Source organism: Lissotriton vulgaris, chromosome 10, assembly GCF_964263255.1.
Source record: "Lissotriton vulgaris chromosome 10, aLisVul1.2, whole genome shotgun sequence".
Classification (NCBI taxonomy): Eukaryota; Metazoa; Chordata; class Amphibia; order Caudata; family Salamandridae; genus Lissotriton; species Lissotriton vulgaris.
The window spans coordinates 1,045,030,734-1,045,053,563 of NC_141698.1; the positions used below are offsets into that span (position 1 = coordinate 1,045,030,734).

General features: G+C 45.9%; 1 protein-coding gene across 5 annotated transcripts in view; it reads left to right on the forward strand.

Annotated features, from left to right (window-relative positions):
- The window catches only part of TCAIM (T cell activation inhibitor, mitochondrial), a 495,335-nt gene that overhangs the window by 153,660 nt on the left and 318,845 nt on the right, over positions 1 to 22,830 (forward strand). For all 5 annotated transcript variants that reach the window (XM_086942093.1, XM_086942094.1, XM_086942097.1 and 2 more), the window contains 2 exons: positions 3,420 to 3,672; positions 10,343 to 10,465. In XM_086942093.1, coding sequence (XP_086798219.1) covers positions 3,420 to 3,672; positions 10,343 to 10,465 — 376 coding nt within the window. The remainder of the gene's footprint in view (positions 1 to 3,419; positions 3,673 to 10,342; positions 10,466 to 22,830) is intronic.

A 22,830-nucleotide genomic window follows, 5' to 3' on the forward strand; every position in this document is an offset into this window, starting at 1 on the left:
AGGAACCCTGTATTCATGTCCTCAGTGTTTGAGACAAAAAATAATCATGGCTTTCTGAACAATGAGAGTAAAAGCATTAAGGAAACATGTTGTTCCTTCTTATATTTCGCACACTTTACATAAACTGTATTCCCTAGGAGTGTCTGCTTTTTCCTGAATTAAACCTCAAATAAACATGTTTATCCATTGTTTTAATTAAATATCGTTATAAGCTGTAACTGGTCAGTGAAATGCTAAACGTACAAAAAATTGGTATGTTGTGCTATTTCTAGCCACACCCCTGACTCCGCCCACTGATTCAATCTTCGGTTATTCCCGCCCCCTGATTCTCCTCCCCCAGTTCCCCTACTTTTTTTTCCCCACTTCGACCACTGTATTGAGGCTTTCTCATTCGAGACTTCGCGTTCCCATACACAATACATCAGCATGCTCGCCTCCCAAGATGGCCGCCTCATTCGTTGACATCTGCATGTCTTCGTGTGTGTAACTTCGCTCTCCCCCCTCCCCCCCTCATCACTCGGTCTTCCGGGTTGACGACAGGGCAGAGTACATATTTGGACACTGCACCGACTGCCCCGCACCGGCGTTTGAGTAGCGACAGGCAGGTAATAGGCTGTATTCCGGTAAGAGGCACCAGGAATATTTTCCTTCTGGCTCTTTACTTCAGAGAAGGTAATATCTTGATCACAAGCGCATTCTGATCACTCTGACAATGTCACTTGCAGATATCCTTTTCCATACCACGCTGCAAACGCCGATCCGCCAGCCTTTACTACTGGTGGGGTAGGAGATCTGTTATGTGTGTCTGTATGTGTACCGCATGACTCGACCATAAGTGGGTACTCACAGCAGAGTAACCCTTCACCTGATGTGTGAACGAACAAACATATCTTTACGGAATGCATCACTTATCATGGCTCTCACGCCTTTTTTGATAGACATCACAGATGTGTGTCAATTTGGTTGTAGATACACGTTTGGTATTGTGCAAACACCAGCATGTTGCCTCTTTCACACAGTTTCTATGTGTAGAGGTGCTTTTAAAAACTTGCAGCAAGCAAATGCATTCGGCTTCCCGGATGCGATGTGAATGAGCACTGCACTGACGGTTTTCCGGAATAGCATGCCTCCTTGCCCATACAGATTGTAACATATGCACTATTGTACTACTATGACAGTAAGTGCTACTTCCTTTTTTCAAAAAATGTCGTTTTGTTTCTCTTTCCATTTTATCTCTCTCTCTTTATAGGTTGGATTGAGGAACTCATGGAGGATGTTCCTTAAGGTGCATTGACACCTACTTAAGAACCTGAATATAGGTACTATAGGGATACTGGGTGTCGCCGTCTCAGATTCCTATTTTTAACTTCTTTACACTTCTACCATGGCCCTGAAGAAACGCCACAGGATCCGTTAGGGACCCGCTGAAGGTATGAAACATGTCGACCTAACGCACTCACTCACCATTACCACTTTTCACTTGCTGACAACAGAACAGAAGAAAAATATTCACCCCTCAGGTATTATTTTTCTTGAGACCTTCGTTGTCACCAATTTTTTCTTTACCACATGGACTGCTGAATAAAGGTTCTTTAGGGTACCATTGTGGTAATTTTATTCACTCACCTTCCTTTTCCCTCCCTCCCTCCCACACACCCACACTCACCACTACAGCGTTACTCCAGAAAAGAACTCCGACAAAGAACCCTCTCACGGGGCCCCAGTTGAGGACTGCAATGCCACCCCCACGTGGAGCTCGCCCGATGATGAAGCATGACACCCACATGGATGTGTGAGGGCACTTCTTCAAAAAGAAGGAATTTCCCCACCTCCACACAACTCAATTTCCAACCTACCCTTTGAGTCAGTTTCTCACCTTCTCTCACAGCCGCCGAAATAGGCCAGCTCACCTTTTCTTTAGGAACTGTTACTCCTTTGTGATTATTATGTTGTCCTTTAGCCTTGTTCAGTCATGGGTATAATACTCTTGTCAGGGCTGCATAGTATTATTGTTTCCATTAAGTGTTTTCTCGAACACTTTCTTATCCCTCTGCTGTGGGTATTGTTTTCCACATGCTTCTCACAGTCTTGCATACTTCAGCTTCCTACGGGCTTACCACAGTCCTTCTGGTGGAGCATTTTCTTTGCCTCACCTATATTCTTAAGACAGCTTGATCATTTTATTTAATCACAAATCAGCTAGTCCTATTCAGGGATCTTTTGTGAGTTCACTTTGCAAACGCTCCTTGTGGTTGGTGTTGCTTGGGTATCTAATTCTAAGATAAGGATTTTGAGGCTATATGACTTTTATCAGAAGTTACTTACCTTCGGTAACGCCTTATCTGGTAGAGACAAGATCTAGCCGCATATTCCTTTACGATCCACCTATCCTCCCTGCTCTGCAAACTGCTTGTCCTGTTGCCTACAAGATCAATTGTTTTGCATTCTTCTGCCTGTCTTTAGGACTTTGTTATTGTTTGACACAAAGATGTCTCGTTTTTGCACACTGTTTCCATATGCAGTTTCTATAAGTGGCTCCAAAAATTTTGTTGACATGAAAGTTAGTCACATCTTATATGGACTCCATCGACGTAACATCCGGAGGACGACGTGCAGAGGTACTGCTGTGAAAAAAATCCAGATCCAGGCTGGAGCCTGTGGAGAATTCTAAGATGAGGAATTTGCGGCTAGATCCTGTCTCTACCAGTTAATGGCGTTACCGAACATAAGTAACATATTCTTTATTCTATACTCTGGATTACTATGTAGGACAGTGAGGCCTGCCACAGTAGAAACATAGCTTTTTTGTGCTAGTCACTGCAAGGGCATGTTAACATTAAATTCCTATGTGTCCTAATTTTAAATACCATTCACTCTGGCTTGTTGTGACCAGGCCTACATAGGGTTGCATATAAATATTTAAAGGCGAGGTTTTGACCTGGTAATGGGATTTATTTTGACTGGTTAAATTTAGGTTTTTGCACATCTATGGTCAGGCTATAGTGGTAGGCTTGAAGCCATGTTTTACACTGTCACTGTGGTGGACTAATGACACTTAAGTTACAGCCTCTGGATACATTTTGTACCAAATACTAGGGACATTTGTGTACGTTACATTTACCAATTCAGAGTATGCCAATTTCATCATGTTGAAAAGAAGAGTATAGGCACTTTACTACTGGTTAGCAGGGGTAAAGTGCGCAGATGTCGGAAGCCAGCAAAATACAGGGTCCTGCAAAAGGCATCATTGGTGGGATGTGTTTGAATGTTATAAAAATAAATTTGTGATTTCAGGCCTGTTGTTAAGCACTTTAATTTTTCATATTAAAGGCATTGTGTGTTTCATTTCCAACCAGTGTGGGATGCAATACAGGTATCAATTTTACAGTATGTGACATGGGGTTGTTTGTTTTTCACAGGGTTTCGAGCTGTATGTTTTACCCTGCACACCAGAGACCTGCTCAGTGCAGTTCTGGATATTCTCAAATCTTGCAGTTTACCCACAGAGCATATGAAAGGCTTCAGTTGTAATGTGGACCCACAACCTCACCAGGAAGCAAAAAATGCATTCTACAGGCCCATTAAATGGGACAAGACATACTATTCGTTCACTGGATTCAAGGACCCTGAGGAGGAACTGGAGCAAGCCCAAAGAATGGAAACGACTTTAAGGTATGAAGTGGCCTTTCCTCAATGTAATCTTTGATTATGAATATTGACTGTATGGCACTTCTTATCACTGTGTAAACTGCACATTGTAGTCTTCTGGTTACGTGTTCAGCAGAAGTACAGACAAACTGAGAAAGATCTGTCAATATATAAGACAGCAACTCAGTAAGCTAATAGTATCATCCATTGTTAAGTGCTTAAAAGCAGGAGAGGTTCTGTATGTAGCACAACCAGGCCCGTAGCCAGAAGGAACTTTTTAGGGGGGCCTGGCCCCAGATTCGTCCAAACATTAAAGTTATTCTCTATAAGTGCATCCCATCCCAAATACTGGTTGCACTACTAAATACCGACCCCTTGAATATCGGCATTCACGAATATCAAAGACAGAAAGTGTAAAGGTTAGTGTCTGTAGGGAAGTATAGATTTACTACTCCTAAACCCACATCTACATATATTGATGGTATATAAATATAACCTAGATACATGTATGTCAAGTAAGGTATAGACATACTATAGTTACCTGTCAATATTTTGGATTCAATATTCTGTCCTTGATATTCTGTGCTATGTGTATTCTGGTTTCTATATTAAGGTGCACACTGTGTGAGTCTATGGGGAAGGAATGTGTGGATTTTCTAAGGCACATGTTAAAGCACACTAAATCAACTTTTAACAATCCCACTTTAAATCCTATTAATTAGATGCGATTTAAATTAGAAGAATGTAAAGTAGGCTGACTCACAACTGTGGATTTTATAAAGTGTGCAAGCTTTATGCGATTTAAAGCTCATCAGGCCCTTTGTTTTGTAAAAATAAGATTGCCTCAGCTTAGAACCCTCCCTCCCACACCTTTATGTTCAGGTGGTGAATGTCCAGCCTCCACACTCAAAACATTTTGCTGAAAGATTGTCTTCCTGGAACATTTTGCCTCTGCAAATCAGCACACCCGGAAGGCCCAAAAGGATAAACCCTTCTAGGAAACTTTATGTGAATCCTAAAGCATGGAGTTTCATAATTCTGACTAACTTAGTAAGTGACGATTTAATTTGACTCGCCACTAATTTAAAATAACCTTACACGGAGTTGAGAAATTAGTGGCAAACAATGTGTCTTAAACATTTAAGGGATGCAACAAAGTTGAAAATGTAATGGAATTTAAATGTCATTTTCCAGGGGAAGTTGGGAATGTTTCAATATGAATTTCAGTGTAAGGTTGTGACAAAAGATGTATGATTCAATTACCTTTCATCAAAAGCATCAATCAAGACTGCATGGTCTTGAAGCAGGCTCCAACATAGGCATACTCCCCTCATAGTTACAGGCAGGTTGTGCAAAAAGTGTAATACAAAAGGAGACCTTTGTTAGAAATCAACCACAAGACGGGTGGGCATGGTAAGTATAGATGATTGTGAGATCCCGGAATGAATTAATTTGAGGACTGAGGCCTGGCTATGGACACTAGCTGCAGCATTGTCTCTAATGCTCTGAGTGGTGGTTTCACAGTTTGCTACAAGGACACTGTAACATCTTGGTTTAATGCTACTTGCATAATATCTCCCATTTGGATGGTGCAGAGTCCTCCATTTCTGGAATTATGGAAATGTTCTATACTTTAACATGTAGTAAACTCCTTGCATGGAATCCTCACGGTGGCACCTCTATGTGGCTAACAATGCTTGGATGCCATGGACATTTATGAGGGTGAATATAGAAAGCATGTTAGCCTGCCATGTGTATTAGAAATAGAAATTATTTCCTTGCAGAGGGATTATTAAGCATTGCTACAGGTGCAGATTAAACGGATATATGATGTTACAACGCGTACTTTTAGCACGCATACCATTACAACGGATTTTTTACAACGCAGGTCATTTTACAACGGATACCATTACAACGCAAAACACTACAACGCAGGTACTATTACAACGCATACCATTACAACGTAAGTATAGGTAAGTATATAATATTAATATATAATTTTAAAATATAATGTAAATAATTATTTGTAATATAATTTTTAATTAAAATTATAAATTAAATTAATTTTAATTTTATTTTTTGAAAATATATGTTAAAAATACCCCTCTACCCCAAAACCCAAACCCAACCCTAAAACCTAAAAATACCCCTGTACCCCAAAACCCAAACCCATCCCTAAAACCTAAAAATACCCCTGTACCCCAAAAACCAAACCTAGCCCTAAAACCTAAAAATACCCCTGTACCCCAAAACCCAAACCCAGCCCTAAAACCTAAAAATACCCCTGTACCCCAAAACCCAAACCCAGCCCTAAAACCTAAAAATACCCCTGTACCCCAAAACCCAAACCCAACCCTAAAACCTAAAAATACCCCTGTACCCCAAAACCCAACCCTAAAACCTAAAAATACCCCTGTACCCCTGTACCCCAAAACCCAACCCTAAAACCTAAAAATACCCCTGTACCCCAAAACCCAAACCCAACCCTAAAACCTAAAAATACCCCTGTACCCCAAAACCCAAACCCAACCCTAAAACCTAAAATTACCCCTGTACCCCAAAACCCAAACCCAGCCCTAAAACCTAAAAATACCCCTGTACCCCAAAACCCAAACCCAACCCTAAAACCTAAAAATACCTGTGTACCCCAAAACCCAAACCCAACCCTAAAACCTAAAAATACCCCTGTACCCAAAAACCCAAACCCAACCCTAAAACCTAAAAATACCCCTGTACCCCAAAACCCAAACCCAGCCCTAAAACCTAAAAATATCCCTGTACCCCAAAACCCAAACCCATCCCTAAAACCTAAAAATACCCCTGTACCCCAAAACCCAAACCCAACCCTAAAACCTAAAAATACCCCTGTACCCCAAAACCCAAACCCAACCCTAAAACCTAAAAATACCCCTGTACCCCAAAACCCAAACCCAACCCTAAAACCTAAAAATACCCCTGTACCCCAAAACCCAAACCCAACCCTAAAACCTAAAAATACCCCTGTACCCCTTAACAAAATACCACTAATAAATGTTTATTAAAAAAAATAAACTTACCTATAATTATACTTACGTTGTAATGGTATGCGTTGTAATAGTATGTGCGATGTAGTGTAATGCGTTGTAAAGGTATCCGTTGTAAAATGACCTGCGTTGTAATAGTATGCGTTGTAATGGTATGCGTTGTAAAAAATCCGTGGTAACAGTTACATACCAGATTAAAGTCAAGTTCATGTTATGAAAACAGTTAAGAGGCTGCCATCTTTAAATATATACTAGAAAGCAAAATCACTTCCTTAATAGATCTTTAACTTCTCAGCAAGGGGTTATACTCTCTAGCGACTATACCCGGAAATGTAGACATGGCTGAAATGCATTAAAGGAGAAGATTTCAGCAGTTCTCACCAAGAGCATATAGTCTCAAATTACAAGTAGGTTCCATTGTTAAGCAATTTGCAGAAAGCAATGTGGATGAAGTAACAATGGTTGGAACTTATTAGGATTTTAAAGACCACTATGCAAGGTTGATTTTGGATCTTACACTAAGACCCCTCTTAGAAAGTAAAGTGCAAAATGTTGATTCGAAATTTCATCGGAACAATTGTATTAGCCAACTTATAGGCTATAAATTCCAATTAAAAATACCAATCACCATTTCTCAACATATACCTAGCTCTACATTTGCTGTTTAAGGCTTTCTTCTTCTTTCTCTATTCACTCCCAATCTCTGCCCCCGCTTCCTCTTCCAACCATTTCCACACTATCCATTTCTGTTTGCTGTTGCATCTCTTCCCATTCCAGTCTCTCATGCTCTGTCTTGATTTTTCTCTTCATTTTCTCTTCTTTTCTAGAACTTCTTCTCTCTATCTTCACTTCTATCTTCTTTGTATGTCTCAATATTGTTTATTCTCTCCCCAACCCTCTTCTATATAGACCATGTATGACAACGAAAACTTTCTCTTAGCTATTCATGGCCATGCGCAGCATTGCCACGTTTCCATGACAACAGTGCTTTTCGCTGTTCTCCAGCCCCTGAAGCCTAGCATCCGGGGTGCTCTTAAATCTGGAGAAGTCCCCTACAATCATGGAACAAAGAAGTTAGTGCAGTGTGGTCATCATATCTCTGCAGCTAGTTGTCAATTCTTGTTTGGCAGGAAATCAGGCTGCATGGATTTGGTAGGTTTTAACTGCTTTAGGGCAGAGGATGACTCGTTTACATCCACCACAATACTTTCAAAGTGCGGCGGACTTCAATGGGTCATCAACAGTACTGAAAAAGAAACTGCATCTGGTAAAAACTCTAGAAATGTTTTATTTCCCAAAATCAAAGTTGACATGCAAGAAAAATGTTTACCACAATACCCAAGCTTTATAGCGAACTGGTATTACACCGCAAAACAAATGCGACAGCAGATCACGATTATGGAAGCTGCAGGGATCAACAAATGTCCCATCACACAGTATTCCTACACATCTCCTGATAATAATAGCAACTGCTTATGTGACTGACAGGGGTGGCTGCTCCATTAGAGCACAGGAGGTTTGCCCCACCAACTAAAATGCCCCCATAAAAGTCCCAGAGGTGAAAATAAAGTGGTAATCAATCAATCAAGGTAATTTATTACCATTTTATTTTCCTTAACCCATTCCGAACCGAATATCAGGACAGGGCAGGGCTGCAGATTGGCAGCAGTAGGGAGTAGTGGTGGGCTGCCTGTGCACTTAAGTTTAAAGAGTGCATGCCGCTTTGGCCGGCTGTCATGCGACTGCCAGCCAAACATCCACACTTTGAACCTCTCTAACCTAGCTGTCTTAAGGCAGCTGGGTTGAGAGCAAGCAGAGGCCTTCAGCTCCCTTGGGAGTGCAGAGAGAGATTGCTCCCTCCAATCCTGACACTTCTCTCATGCTGGTTAATAGCATGAGAGCAGCACAAGGATTGGATAAGGGAGTTGGCTGGGGCTCGAGTTGGAACCTGGACAAGCGAAGAACAACACTGTATATGTTGTGTAGCAAGTAAGGTAAGCGATTTATTATTTTTTTATTTTTATAGGCACCTTATATGTAGTTTGTATACTAATTTGTGATTTGCATATTGCGATCCATAGGTTTGTGATTCCTGACTTGGTAATGATTGCCACGTGCCATTCATGCTTGTCGTAATCTTGCTCCAGCTCCTCGTCAGTGAATTTCAGAGAAGCCCAGCCACCAAACTATTGTTTGCTTCCCTCAGGGATGAGTGTTTTAATTCAGTGGCTAAAACATGCATTTGGGATAGAAAACAATGTATTGCCCACAAGAAAACACCTCAGTGTAGGCGCTCGGTGGCTTATTTGTATGAGAGAAAAAGTGGCAGCAGTACACTGCTGCCCTTTGTGAACACTTTGTGAACACTGTCATTACTGTGTCCCCGTGCATGCAGACACCCACCACCCATTTGCACACCTCAACACTCTCGGTTGATGCCAGCCACCACTGGTGACTGACCTATCGCCCATGAAAGGACAGGCTCCCTAGTACACAAGGAAAGATCAAGAGTTTGCCTTCCAAATTGACCAGTTCTGGTGATATGGGTATCTTTGGTGTTTAGGCCAGAGCTCAGTCGGCACTGAGGGAAGCCTTCCAGGCCCAGACATTTCAGAAAACAAGGTACCTAGTGAAGTCTGAGGTAGTGTAAATGTGGGTCCCGATACTGTTTCATAACCAGAATGCCCTGCAGCCACCAAACTTTAGCTAAATCACAGATTATCCTCATGTTTCTGTGAAGGAAAGTTTCAGAATCTCTGAAGATCCATAAAATTCCTACCATCTAGCGTTCCCACACTTCTCCCAATATAATCACCACCCTAAATGTTCACCAAATAATATGTATTAGGCACATTAATTACATAGGACCTCAAAACAGCAAATGAATTTGCTAGGGTGCGAAATGAGATAAAGATAAAGTAGAATTTGAAAAGAGTCCATACATTTCAAAAGCGGATTCATACTACACATATCTTAAATTACAATATAGAAAAATCTGAAAATGTTAGTTGATGTCCTGCAGGGATGTCTTGAGAGGTCAATTATAATACAAATACTGTCATTCTCAAATGCCCTGATTATGTTTCCCACATTGTGTTCAAAGAGATGTAGTCTTTGTGTGTTTACCCTGGCATGGTTTATAGTTTATTACAGCAGCCCTTTGTGACATGGTAGGATATATTGGCTCAGTTCAGCTTCATACTACTGCTAGTTAGGGTATTTGTACTCTACTACAGGCACATTAACATAACAAACTATCTGACTCCTGCAAACAAAATCATAATCTGTAAAGCAGATACATTAACTCACCAGGCTATATTAAACAATAGACCAGTGTAGGCTGCAGCAATGTCAGTCAAATATAAGTCGTACTTGACTTGTGATAACTCTGCCTGCTCAGTTTGCTTAGTTTGCTACTCATCGATCAAAAAGACAACTAATACTTGCTGTACAGAATAGGTGCACATCTCAAACTGTGGAAAGAATGACCAGTTAACACACCAGACAAATGGAGTCCAGTACTTGCCATGCCTCTGGGATGTCAAGAATAACTTGCAGAACTCAATGCATTATCTGAATTCAAAGAAGTAAGTACATCTTGGCAGTGTACATGTTTGCAGCTTTTAAGAAGGTAATGGCTACAAGGCTTGTTTCATGTTTTCTCCTTCCAGCTCGTGGTTGGATAGCAGCGGAGAAATGGCTGCTAAGAAGCTGAAGAACAGTTTTCCACTCCGAGATGAGATGAAGCGGCTGAAGGCTGATCTCATTCATCACCTGTGTCTTTCTGACATCCGGTAAGGCTTGCCAAATAACATAACCCATGTTCATGGCGAGGCACTAGCTAGTAGTGTAGTCACGATTATCCAAAACAGGTTTTATTGAGGCCAGGTCCTCTGAACGTCAACATAAGATACATTTGCGTATAATAGTTTCAAATGGGACTCCTTTGTGCAGTTATCCTGAAAATCTGACCAGGGTTCACCTTCTCCTGTAAAGAATTTTTGATAGTTATCTACTCTTAGTCTAACTGATACTTGGCACACCGATGAGTGTGACCCATAGCATAACATCTTGACCTGGAAACATATTAACTATTTCAGCAAGTGTATTTTCTTTACTTAACCCCTTCCATGCTCATGACGGAACGGTTCCGTCATGAGAGTAAGGTGGCCTGTGCTTATGACGAAACCGTTCCGTCATGGTTCCATAGGCCCAATGGAACGTTCAGCACCGGAGCAAAATTCGGGCAGCACAGAAGGGGTTAATTATCTTTATTTATTTATTTTAGATGTAAACGTTTTTAAAATAGCCGGTTGTTGTACATAACTCAGCTCATAGAAAGAAACCAAAACATCTTTAGGTAGATATCCCTTCAAAATCCTTATCCCTCCACTCTGCTGGAGGGTTTTCTTAGGACTAAGTGAGAAAATCAGAATTTCCTACCATCTCTATCCCATAGGGCTTTCTTCGACTGACATGCCTGCTCCATGCTACTTGTAGGTTTCCCAAGTAATCTGGAATTAGTTGTCAGCTCGCTGGCTGGGTAAAAGGCAAAGCAATTAGATGGCCCTTAATAATGGAGATGAAAACTCTAACTTGTTGAAGTATCATATAGATGGAGTCATTTTGCTCTGATTTGTGTTTTGCCCGGTGTATATAGTGTGTAAGCAATTGCAGTTCTTGGAGTTGCTAGAGTCTGTGAAACCACAGGGATAATGGAGGAGATTCTCACATTTCCCAGAATAAAGCAGTTCATTGCTTTGCCGCTCCCAGCTTGTGGAGAAGCAGGAACACTGGTGCGGGCTCATCTCTTCTATAGAGTCATATCAAAGCACTAGAATCACAGTTGCTGGTTCTGCCGGAATAAAGAAACCCAGAATTCCCCTCATGCTTCAAAGTCTTTGACGGGGCAAAAGTATCTGCATTTTTGTTTCATAATAAAGAACATGCCTTGGAAAATCTGTCATTGATGCCCATGCAACACCACTGTATCTTGCATCTGATATGTTGCATTATAAGCTCTTTATACTCAAAGAAGTGCACCCTTGTCAGGATGTCAGATGGTATGTTTGCTTGCATCCCAAGCCTCTGCACCCTATAGATGCATCTAGTTTGATTGGCAAATTATTTGGGAAATTGCATATGGAATGAAGCAGATCTCTGACAAGTTCTTGGGTATTATCTTCTGTGGTCCCATTGCGACCTCTCAGACTCTTATGTTGGGTATTCTTTAGTATACTAAAAGTGATGGATGGAATTCTTGAATTATTTGCAGCCACTGGTAATTAGTCGGACCGCATCCCAATCCATCATTATTTTGCACACTATGTCACCTCAGTTTGATCTAGCTATATGCAAATCAGTCTTGACCCTGCTCCAAAGGGAACAGTCCAGCCTGAACTGCCAAACCATGTCCTCCCTGAACCGGAGCGCAAGGAAACCAGGACCGGTTTTGCCCTTGTTATGAGCTCCTCAGCAGGTTATAGCTTAGTTTCAGTGTTTCTTTAGTAGCGGTTCTTGATGATCTTCTGAATTTACTTTCCAATTCAATGTTTTCTTCCTCCAGTTCTTTAGATCTAACCTGGGCGTGCTCCCTCAACTGGTCATCGACCAGTTGCCGCTGGTCATCAACTCCCCCCCCCCTTCCAATTTTGCTACTTCCCCCAGAACATGACATTATAACTGATGGTGCCCACTTCAAAGCATGTCACGCAGGTATACGTGGAATGTTTTTCAAAACCATCCAGGTATTCCTGCATGATAATTCCAGAGCCAAGGGGGATTGTGTCAATTGAGGGATACATTGTGTGTCCATTGTTCCGACCTCTCTTTGCTGCTGGTTGAGCCAAATGTCCTTAATGGAGGCTTTCTTCTTGGCTCTGGGTCCCCTGTGTCTTGTTCCTGTGGGGTTTTCATTACCTTTAAGGTTTCCTCAGTTGGTTTTCAGAATGCTGTTGCGGCCTGCCAGCCTCCACCTGGAGCACTTCAGATTCGCTATATATCGGCCTAGATGAGCTCACTGTGGTTTACACTTTTTCTTAATGTCTTTTGGTGCAGGCCTCTCTATCACATCTCTTTGCTTCTGATCACTGTTTTCTAGGTGCTTTTGCTGGCTTTCCTGTCCCTTCCACAGTTTCTTGGGATTACAGATTTCAAAGACCGTTCGAGCCCCTCACCCATTACACAGGCGCCTCTGGGTCAAGATCGCTGCTCTCATAAGAGTCTCACCATGCAGGGGCTCATGTTCAAGAGACCTTTTCCCCTTTAGTACACATGCGAGCAGGCTGTTGGGCAATTTGTGCTTCCTTTAAAAAGAAGCCCAAGTAGTGTTGTTCTCTGTGAATTACATTTTGTACATTTGTTTGTGGAAAAGCACTATTCTTAAGGTACCTTCACAGCATTGTAAACATTTTCATGCTTTCCACCAGTTTTCTGCAAATCTGCACTAAGCTGCCTACATGTTTGACCAAACTGCTCTGAATTGCAGTTGGCATCTGAGACAATTGGTTCTTCTTGCCTCTGAATATGCTGACAGATTCGTCAGTTTTTCCAGCTTTGCTTGTGGATCTAGTGTAGCACAACAGTGCGTTCTCAGAACTGAAAAGAACAACTTCTCAGGTAGTATAGATTTACAAACAGGTGATGAGTGCAGAATACCACATGGCCTTCAAGTTTTCAGTCAAAAGAGGATGAGAGTTTGAAGTATATTTATAGGTCTCAAAAACCAAAAAAACATTGAAACATCCAATGAATGAACTGTAAATTCTAGTATGTGTCATCTGTGAGGTGATCTGAGGAGCTTTGAAGTGGGTGGCACTACTTCTAGGTCGATAAACTTTTGTTCTAACTCCCTCTGTGCCACATCCAACAGGTTACAGACCAGTTGAAAATACTGTGTCGGTCTAAGATACAGGTGACCACTGTTGGTCTGCGAGCAGACTAGACATGCACATTTTTAAGAATTTCTACTTATTGTATATATGATTTTTTTTATTGTTAAAAAAAAAAATTATTTTCAATACCGTCAGATATCAAAGTGGCAATACAGACATTTTGCAGATTAGCTCCTTGTTTGGTGGAGTTACATACATTCCAACCTAAATACTTTCGACATGCAATGTTACATTTCTCTTTGGTGATCATTATCTACATTACCCTTGTTTCCATTCCTGTCCCCTCCCATCCATTCAGTCCTCGTCCAAACTATCACAGTCAGACTCTGGCAGTGTATCACAAATGTCCCCTCGGTAAGCGTTCCATGCCGCCCATATTTTATTCCATTTGCGTAGGCTTCCTCTAGTAGCATACACTGTGCGCTTGGTGATCATAGTAAGATCCATGTTCCTGCACCATGCTGCTAAGGATGGTGTCTCTGCAGCTCCCCATTTCTGCGCTATATCTCGATTAGCTATTAAGAGCCCCAATATGACCCATGTTTGTCCATGCCGTGGGAGGTCATTAGGCTCCCACACATGGGGGCGTGGCTAGGCACGCAATGGCGGCGGTCGCACTCGGGTAGAGCTCCGAGCCGAGCTCCCCTTCATTGGGCTGCTTCTCCGTTATTTCTCCTCGCAGCCGCCTGAAATTGCAGGCGGAGCATTGTAGAGCCAACACCGTCCCGCTGGCTGACTTTTGTTAAGAGGGACCGATCCGGTCTGCACCTGCCTTTCCTAGAGACCTCCTGCGGGACTCCCTGCAGCTTGGGCGGCGTAGGTAGCAACGCGAGGCCGTGGTCTGGACTGCCGAACAGGCCCACACACGCGGCCTACCAATTGATAGACTCTGCCTCCACGCCAGCCGAAAACGGAACCGGGAAACCCTCTAGCTGCCCCGAGTCAGGGTCAGCGGTGTCTCCGGGAAGTTGTGGAAGGACTAAACTTGGAACAAGGACCGGGGACCAGATCTGCTGAAACCACCCGATGCGCAGGTAAGGGCCCGGCCAGGGGAGCTGCCGCCCGGCTGCTGAATGCCGTGGCCAGCGGCGCCACGGCGCCCCTAGACCACTGCCAGAAGCGCGTCGGTGGGGACTGAAACCCCGGAGGAGAGGGGCCCCCCACCGGGACTCGCCGAGCAGCCACGAACACGCGGCGAGGCCTTTCTATACCCGCAAAAGAAACCGTTGCAAGCGGGGAACCCTGCGGAGAGCCTGAATTGGGCGCCAATACACACACCGAGAAGGCGCTAGAGGCCCACGAAAGCGCTATCCCAGAAGTGGGGCACGAACTTAGCCGACGGAGACACTGCCTGACGCCAGTCAACGCGGGCCCCCCTGGGCCTTTCACGGTCGACTGACGGGAGGAATCATTTGGATGAGCCTCCGCTGAGGGACTGGAATCGCTGCAACCGCACGGGACGCTGAGAGAAGGCCTCGGACCTGGTGGGGAATAGAACGCCTCGCATGAACAGAACAACACTGGGACGCCGTCCCTGACACCGGTAAGAGCCTGGTCCCCCTGAGGCAAATCACAGAGCGAAGACACCGGGGACCCGGTACGGACCCCCCGTCTACCATAGTTGCCCTGAAGCCGCAAGGACTGCTGACTGCCCGATACGCATGCTGAGGCGGAGTCGATGACTGGCACCTGCTGCATTACGTGACCACACCTGCCTGATCAGAGGAACGCCACTGCTGGCACGTGTGACGCCGCCTGGCTGACCGAGTTGGGGCCATCATACACCCTATCGCCCCGCTGATCTTGGAAATCACCAAACCTCCACACGATCACGAGCCAAAAGCCACCTCACTACTGGAGCCGCCTGTAAACTCAACAGGATTGATAGCCGAGTAGCTCTGCCCATGTCCGGAGGGGTAAGGACGCGCACCAGAACTGGAGGTGCCCCACCGAAAGGGAAAACTGATAAGACGCTAAAGAAGATGGATGCCGACCAGGTGACCACGAGACTGGATAGCGTGCTCGCTGCCATGGAACGCTTGGAAGAGTCGCTCCAATCGACTAGAACTTCACTGGAGACCAAAATCGACAGCGTCGCTATAGATCTCACCCACCTAAGGGACGATCACAAGAAACTGGCAGATCGAACCAAAACCCTAGAGGGAACTGTGGCGGAACTTGAACCCCGAGTCACACAAACAGATAAACAAGTACAGGACCTCCTGAACAGGGTAGAGTTCCTGACCGTGCCGAGGATGCGGAAGGGCGGGCACGCCGAAATACCATCAGACTCGTGGGGATCCCAGAAAAATGGGAGGGCAACAACCCAGCCCAACACGTAGAAGACTGGCTGAGGGACATACTGCCAGAAGACACACTTTCGCCCTACTTTGTGGTGGAACGGGCGCACTGAGTACCCACGAGACCACTCCCCATGGGCTCTAACCCGAGACCACTGCTCTTTAGGATACTGAACTACCGGGACAGAGATTCGGTCCTGCGGGAAGCTAGAAGGCTTGGAGAGATTCGCATAGACAATGCCACAGTAATGTTCTTCCCAGACAACACTATCCAAGTGCAACGTCAAAGACATTCCTTTCTGGAGGTAAAACGAAGGCTCCGCACACCAGGCCTCAAATATTCCCTCCTCTTTCCCGCAAAGCTAAGAGTGGTGGTGCAGGATAAAACCTACTTCTTTAATAACCCTGAAGAAGTAAACGCTTGGCTCGACGGCGGCACTGACAAGGCGCCCAGGCAACCACAGGGCTATGAGACGAGACCACGGGCACGTGGACCGAGACGTCGTCGTAGGAACAGGGAACATCAGGCCCGTCGCCCGGAAGAAACGGCACGCCACTCCCCGCCAGCAGATCAAATTCTTCAGGAGCAACGGGATGCACTTTGCAGGGTCTCTCAGCTGAGCAGCTCCCCGACATCGGACGTCGTACCGGGCGCCAGCCCTCGGATTGTCCCAAGCGATGATGAAGCCATCTACGGAATACCGGACTCTCAGCTTTCGGTGGACTTGCCGGATATCACACCACAGACAGCTGACCTTCTTCATTGAAACTGCACGAAGTGTACTGGCAGAACCTGCTGGAATGGCGGGGACAGTGATGGAGGCTGGATGGACGGTGTGGCGCCGCTGGAGTGTGGTGACACCGGAGGCGTCTCCCTTGCCCCTGAGATGGACGGTGGAGTACAGACGCAGTGAGTATTGCCCCAGTCACATAGACGCTGATACAGTGCTGTAATGGCGGGGCCACCCTGTAACCCTCCCCCCCTCCTCCCTCTGCCTGACACGCAGGGGACTAACTATGCTTGCGGCTTGGGATGTGCGACCTACTTTACTTTACCTCTACATGGCTGGCTAGACTGGGGCCCCTGCACAGCAGGCTGCGCCAGATCCCTGCACAATGACTTTGGCTGCAAGACGCATATATCATATGGCCCAGGGAGGAACATCGATTTCCTTCTCTATCAAGATAGATATACCGCTAAGACTGTGTCTAGCACATGACACCCCCTAGACTTGAACTGTTGTCCCTCTCAATCAAGAGTATGGACGGTGGCACGTTTCGCTACTGCCCTTTTGGCATTCATATATGGTTCACCCACAGTTGGTCACCTTTGTTAATTGTTTACCCCCCCTTTTACGTATTTCTGGGTTGTGATGAGTGTATCAGTGGAAATGGTCGTGGATGTACTTTGTGGGGGGATGCAATGGACCCGGGACCGGCTGATGTGTATGGAGAGGGGGGGAGGCTACCTGTATTGATAAAATGTCTGCGATAAAAATCTGCACCTGGAACATCAGAGGCATGTACACGCCAGCACGCCGTTATCAAATATTCACATACCTCAAAAAATACCAGATCCAAATTGCACTATTGCAGGAAACGCACTTGAACAAGGCAGAAGTAATTGCGCTGCGCCGCCGATGGAGGGGGCAACTGTATGCCTCCGAGTACTCCTCATATGCCCGCGGGGCGCTACTGTGTGTGAAACCAGGCACTCCCTTTACGATGACTCACTCCCACACCGACCAGGAGGGCAGATATGTGCTTGTACACGGCCGCATTGATGGGCAACCCGTGGTTCTGGCATCCATCTACTCTCCCAGCATAGATCAGGGGGGCTTCCTTGCACACCTCTCAGAGAAACTGGCGCCTTGGCATGGAGTCCCCTGGATACTCGGGGGTGATTACAATAGCATATTAGACGCAACACTAGACCGTTCGGCCCCACCCCGGCGTGATGCATCATCTTTTGGAGAAATGAGGACACTCATTCAGTGGGCGACGCAATGGGACTTACAAGATGCCTGGCGCACCCATAATCCCAACACTAAAGTGTACTCCTACTATTCAGTAGCACACACATTACATGTACGCCTAGACAGATACATTGTGTCATCGGAACTGTTACCGCACATCACGGACACACAATACCTTGGCCGAACGCACTCAGACCACAATCCACACACACTGGATATAGCTTGGGAACGCCCACACCCGTTCATCCCCACTTGGCGTTTACAACCTGCCCTGTTACTTAGATGTCCCTTTCAGAGACTCCCTACAAGCCTGCGTAGCACAATACTTCACAGAAAACTCAGGTACAGCGTCCTCCCCGCAGATTGAATGGGACGCCTTCAAAGTTGTAGTCAGGGGACACTGTCTGGGCACACAGGGGAACATGCAGAAAAAGCTGGAGGTTGACCTGTGCCGGGTGGAGACGGACTTGCTCCGCCGAGAGCAGGAAGCAGTGGCAAGGGCAGATGACCAACTGCGCGAGGCCCGTGAGGAACACACGGCACTACTGGAGCGGCTACGTCACCTTAATTACGCAGCCCACTCAGCGCGTGTACATCAATACAGCGACAAACCCGGGAAATTATTGGCCTGGCTAGTCAAACAAGAGAACCGCACTGCACCGGTGTCTGCCATTCGAACGGCTGAGGAGGGGGTGGTGTATACTCAGAGCAAAATACATCAAGCCTTTGTGCAACACTACCAAGTCCTGTACAGGTCGCAGCTGAGTGTCACATCAGAGACTATCTCAGACTATCTCACAAATATTCAGCTGCCATCCCTCACGAATGCACAGCAAGGGGACCTAGAGGTGCCGTTCACGCCGGAAGAGATGCGCGAAGCTATTTTCGCTCTTTCTAACAGCAAATCACCTGGCCCAGATGGCCTACCCGCCGAATTTTTCAAAACTTGCTCAGAAACCCTAGTCCTGGAATTATTCAAAGCTAACAATGCCGCAATAGATGACTCGGGGCTCCCGGCCACACTCAATGAAGCTACCCTGGTCTCGCTCCTGAAACCCGGTAGGGAAGAGACATGTATGGGCTCCTACAGACCATTGGCCCTGTTAAACACCGATTATAAAATCTTCACCTCTCTATTGGCCCGGCGTCTAGCTACCGTGGTCCCGGCTCTGGTCCATAGTGACCAAAATGGCTTTGTACCTGCATGAAGCACCTCTCGCAATATCCGTCGCCTCTTCCGAATACAGGAAACCGCCACGATGCACTGGCCGAGATCGGGATGCCTGGTACTGGACCTTGAAAAAGCCTTTGATTCTGTGGAATGGCCCTACCTCAGGGTGGTACTAGAAAAATTCGACCTGGGCGATGCATATGTAGACATGGTTGGGTTACTCTATCAAAGGCCCAGTGTGAGAGTGCGAACAGGCGATTGCTCTCAGAGACAGTGCAGGTGTGCAGAGGGACTCAACAGGGTTGCCCCCTGTTGCCCCTTCTCTTCTCACTGGCCATAGAGCCCCTGGCGGCACTATTGCGGACGAGAGGAGCGGGATGGGGGATACCACTGGCTGACGGCACACATGTAGTCTCGCTTTATGCAGACGACCTGCTTCTGTATGTACATGACCTCGACCATGTGCCGGGTTTATTGTCGGATATATTCGGATGTTTGAAGAGGTATCGGGTCTTAGGGTCAACTGGGCCAAGTCCGGAGTGTACTCGTTCACTCCTGACACACAGGAGTGCGACATGCACCTCGGAGGTGTCAGGATTACTTGGTATCCCACCACATTTAAATACCTCGGGATGCACGTCTATAGAGATCCACCGAGCATACTGGAGGGTAACCTGATGCGTGCTATTTCCTCGTTGCGTGCCCAGATGGCCTTCTGGAAGACACTGCCCCTGAACGTACCCAGCAGGATAGCGCTATCCAAAATGATAGTGTTGCCGAGACTGCTTTATCACTTCGCCAAAATCCCGCTGTATGTCCCTGCCAGGATGTTCCGCGACCTAGAATCCATGATCCGGAACCTGATTTGGAATACTGGGTGCCCTCGAGTAGCACTGGCTAAACTCTATTCGCGCACTGCAGAAGGGGGGTTAGCGGTTCCCAATCTAGAGCTGTATTATCTGGCGGCACAGCTGCAATGGGTGACACACTGGCTGAGCGGCACACACTTAGATGACACTGCTACTGCCGTCTCCATATGGACTCATGCGCAAATATGCACGCTGTTCCACCCTTTGACTAAGGGGCCTCGCCCGTTACCACTACATGTGACAGTGTCTCGCAAATGCTTCCTGCGTAGCCTAAAATTGACCCGAGAAGTAAAACCTTATGCCCCCGCGCTCCCCCTGCTGGGTACTCCCAGGAGGGGCGGAATGGTGACACTGTGCATGCAGGAGAGCTGGAATACGGCTGGGGTGGAAACCATGGGCGACCTCTATGCGGATGGAGCCATGCTCCCATTTGCAGAACTGGTGGAGGACGCGGGCCTGCCAGACGGGCAATTCCTTCTCCATGTGTCCATTCTACGCGCGTACACAGAGTCCTGGGGTGACATACAGGAGGAACTGCCGACACACCACCTTGTGCAATACCTGCATGTAATGGGCAACGGTTCCCATATTATCCACTGGCTGGCGCAGGCCCTCCTCATGCATACGCAGCGATCCACACAGCCACTGCGAGATAAATGGGCGGCCCTCCGAGGGAGGGAATGGACGGACAATGAATTGACCATGATCCTAGCTAGCCCAGTGAATATCCCACGCAATTCCCGTTTCAAAATAATACAATTTTACATATTGCATCAAGCATATTTATCGCCAGATAAAATCAATAGGTATTTCATGGTCAATACCACTACCTGTCCCCGGTGCGACCTGAAAGGCGCAGACATTTTACACATGCTCTGGCATTGCCCCACTCTTGCCGTGTATTGGAACGTGGTGACATCTCTTTTGACACACAGCGCTAGCACAGGTCTACCCCACACATGGGAGGCTTTCATTCTAGGGTTATATAAAAGGAACAAATTGAATAGAATACAGACCAGGTTCTGGGACTTAGGTCTTATTACTGCCAAGCGGATGCTTACTAAACACTGGAAAAAGAAGGAGCCACCGCTTACTAAATACTGGTATGCTTCCTTTATTAACTGGGCTAGGGCGGAAAGCGTTGCATTACATCGGGAAGAAATAGCGGGCTTAAGAAAATTCCCAATTGCACAACTCTGGGATGACACATTGGGCTCCCTCCAGTGGGAGGGCACGACCAGAGGGCTCACTTAGATACTACCACATTTGGGGAGACACATGTAGGGAAGGTGTGGCGACACTAAGGTCTCAAGCAACAATATCCCCCCCGACGCCTGCAAGACCAGGAGGCTGGTGGTGAGGTGCCTACAGATTAGAAGAGGCTCAGCCCCCCTGCCAAATCGACCAAAGATTGTAACAAACTTCTGACACACTAGCTGCGGGTCCGGGCACCCACCCACGCGGCGGTCCAACAGTACACGACACAACACAATAATCTCCTGACTCTTCCCACAACCCCACTCCCCCTATGCACTCTCCCCCCCTTGTTCTTCCGCATAACACCCTTTTTAAAAAAAAAAAAGTTATTCTGCCTTTTCTTCCTTCCTCGTTTCACTCGGGATGCACATAGAGGCACTTGACGCATCCGTACTGTTACTCCATGGATGATTACCTTTTTGGGTTCTTTGTTCCCCGATTGGACCTGGTTTAGGAAATTGATCTGGCGGGTTAAAACTGCCATACACGCTACGATACTGAATGTATTAATCAAGGGGTCTGGACACACACCTTGCGCGATATCCCGGGCTATACAACATACTGAATGATACCACACAATGTCAACTGGAAATGAGGTGGACACACGTAAGGGACACACTTACATGCCACCTCCCATAGGACGCCAATACACAATATCCTGAGAACACATAGCCCTACAGACGGGGGTAAAGATGACTAGCACAATGCTGCAATATCACAGAGCTGAGCTGCTCAAGCCTCATTGCCACAAGACCTGACATAAGTTGACTTCCTCAGCACACAATTGGGCTATACTATTTATCTGTGTTACAATATCCCTAATGCATTGATAATCGGAAAATGTTTACCGTTTTATGTAGGCGATGTACATTATTGTACAGATAGAATGAATACGTGTACCAGCGAATTCTATCCACATAAAACAGTTATAGGGTCTGACAACGACAACCATGAGTATCAGTACAGCGGATGCCGGAACATTACCCCGACGATACTACGAAATTTATGAGGAAAACGGATAAGAACTGTTGAGTTTACAGAGTTAATTTCTTTAGTTATAAAATGGAAAAACAAGACGTCATTTGAATGTAAATACGAACTGTGAGCATACATGATGCATTTCTATGCCAATGGATCTGATGTTATTGTCAGAAGAGTTATGTATACTTTCTATTTTTTATAAATTGAAGTGTTGCACCGGGCCCCCAGGGTTGTAGGCACCGCATTGTGTACTGCTTACTACTGCTAATAAACGTCTTACGAAAAGAAAAAAAAAGAAAATTAGGCTCCCACACATTTAGTAAACATCGTCGTGGTTCTGGTGTAAGTGACGTCCCCATTGTTTGTGATACTGTGCGTAAGACCTGACGCCAAAAGTCAACTATCGCCGGGCATTCCCATATTGTGTGGAGAAAGGTACCCTCTTCCCCGCAACCCCTAAGGCAATATGGGTGTTGGGCCCTCTGTAGTTTATGTAAGGTGGTTCTAGTGTAGTGTATGCAATGCAGGATTTTAAGCTGCACTAACCGAAGTTTGGTAGAGATTCCCACCTCCTTAGGTGACGCCAGAGCTTCTAGCCATTCTGAATCATCCATTTCTCCCACCTCTGCCACCCATTTCCCTCGCAGTGCCGCTGTGAGGGCCGGTAGGTTATTGAGTAGTCAGTCAGTCAGTCAAACAATCTTTATTTCGA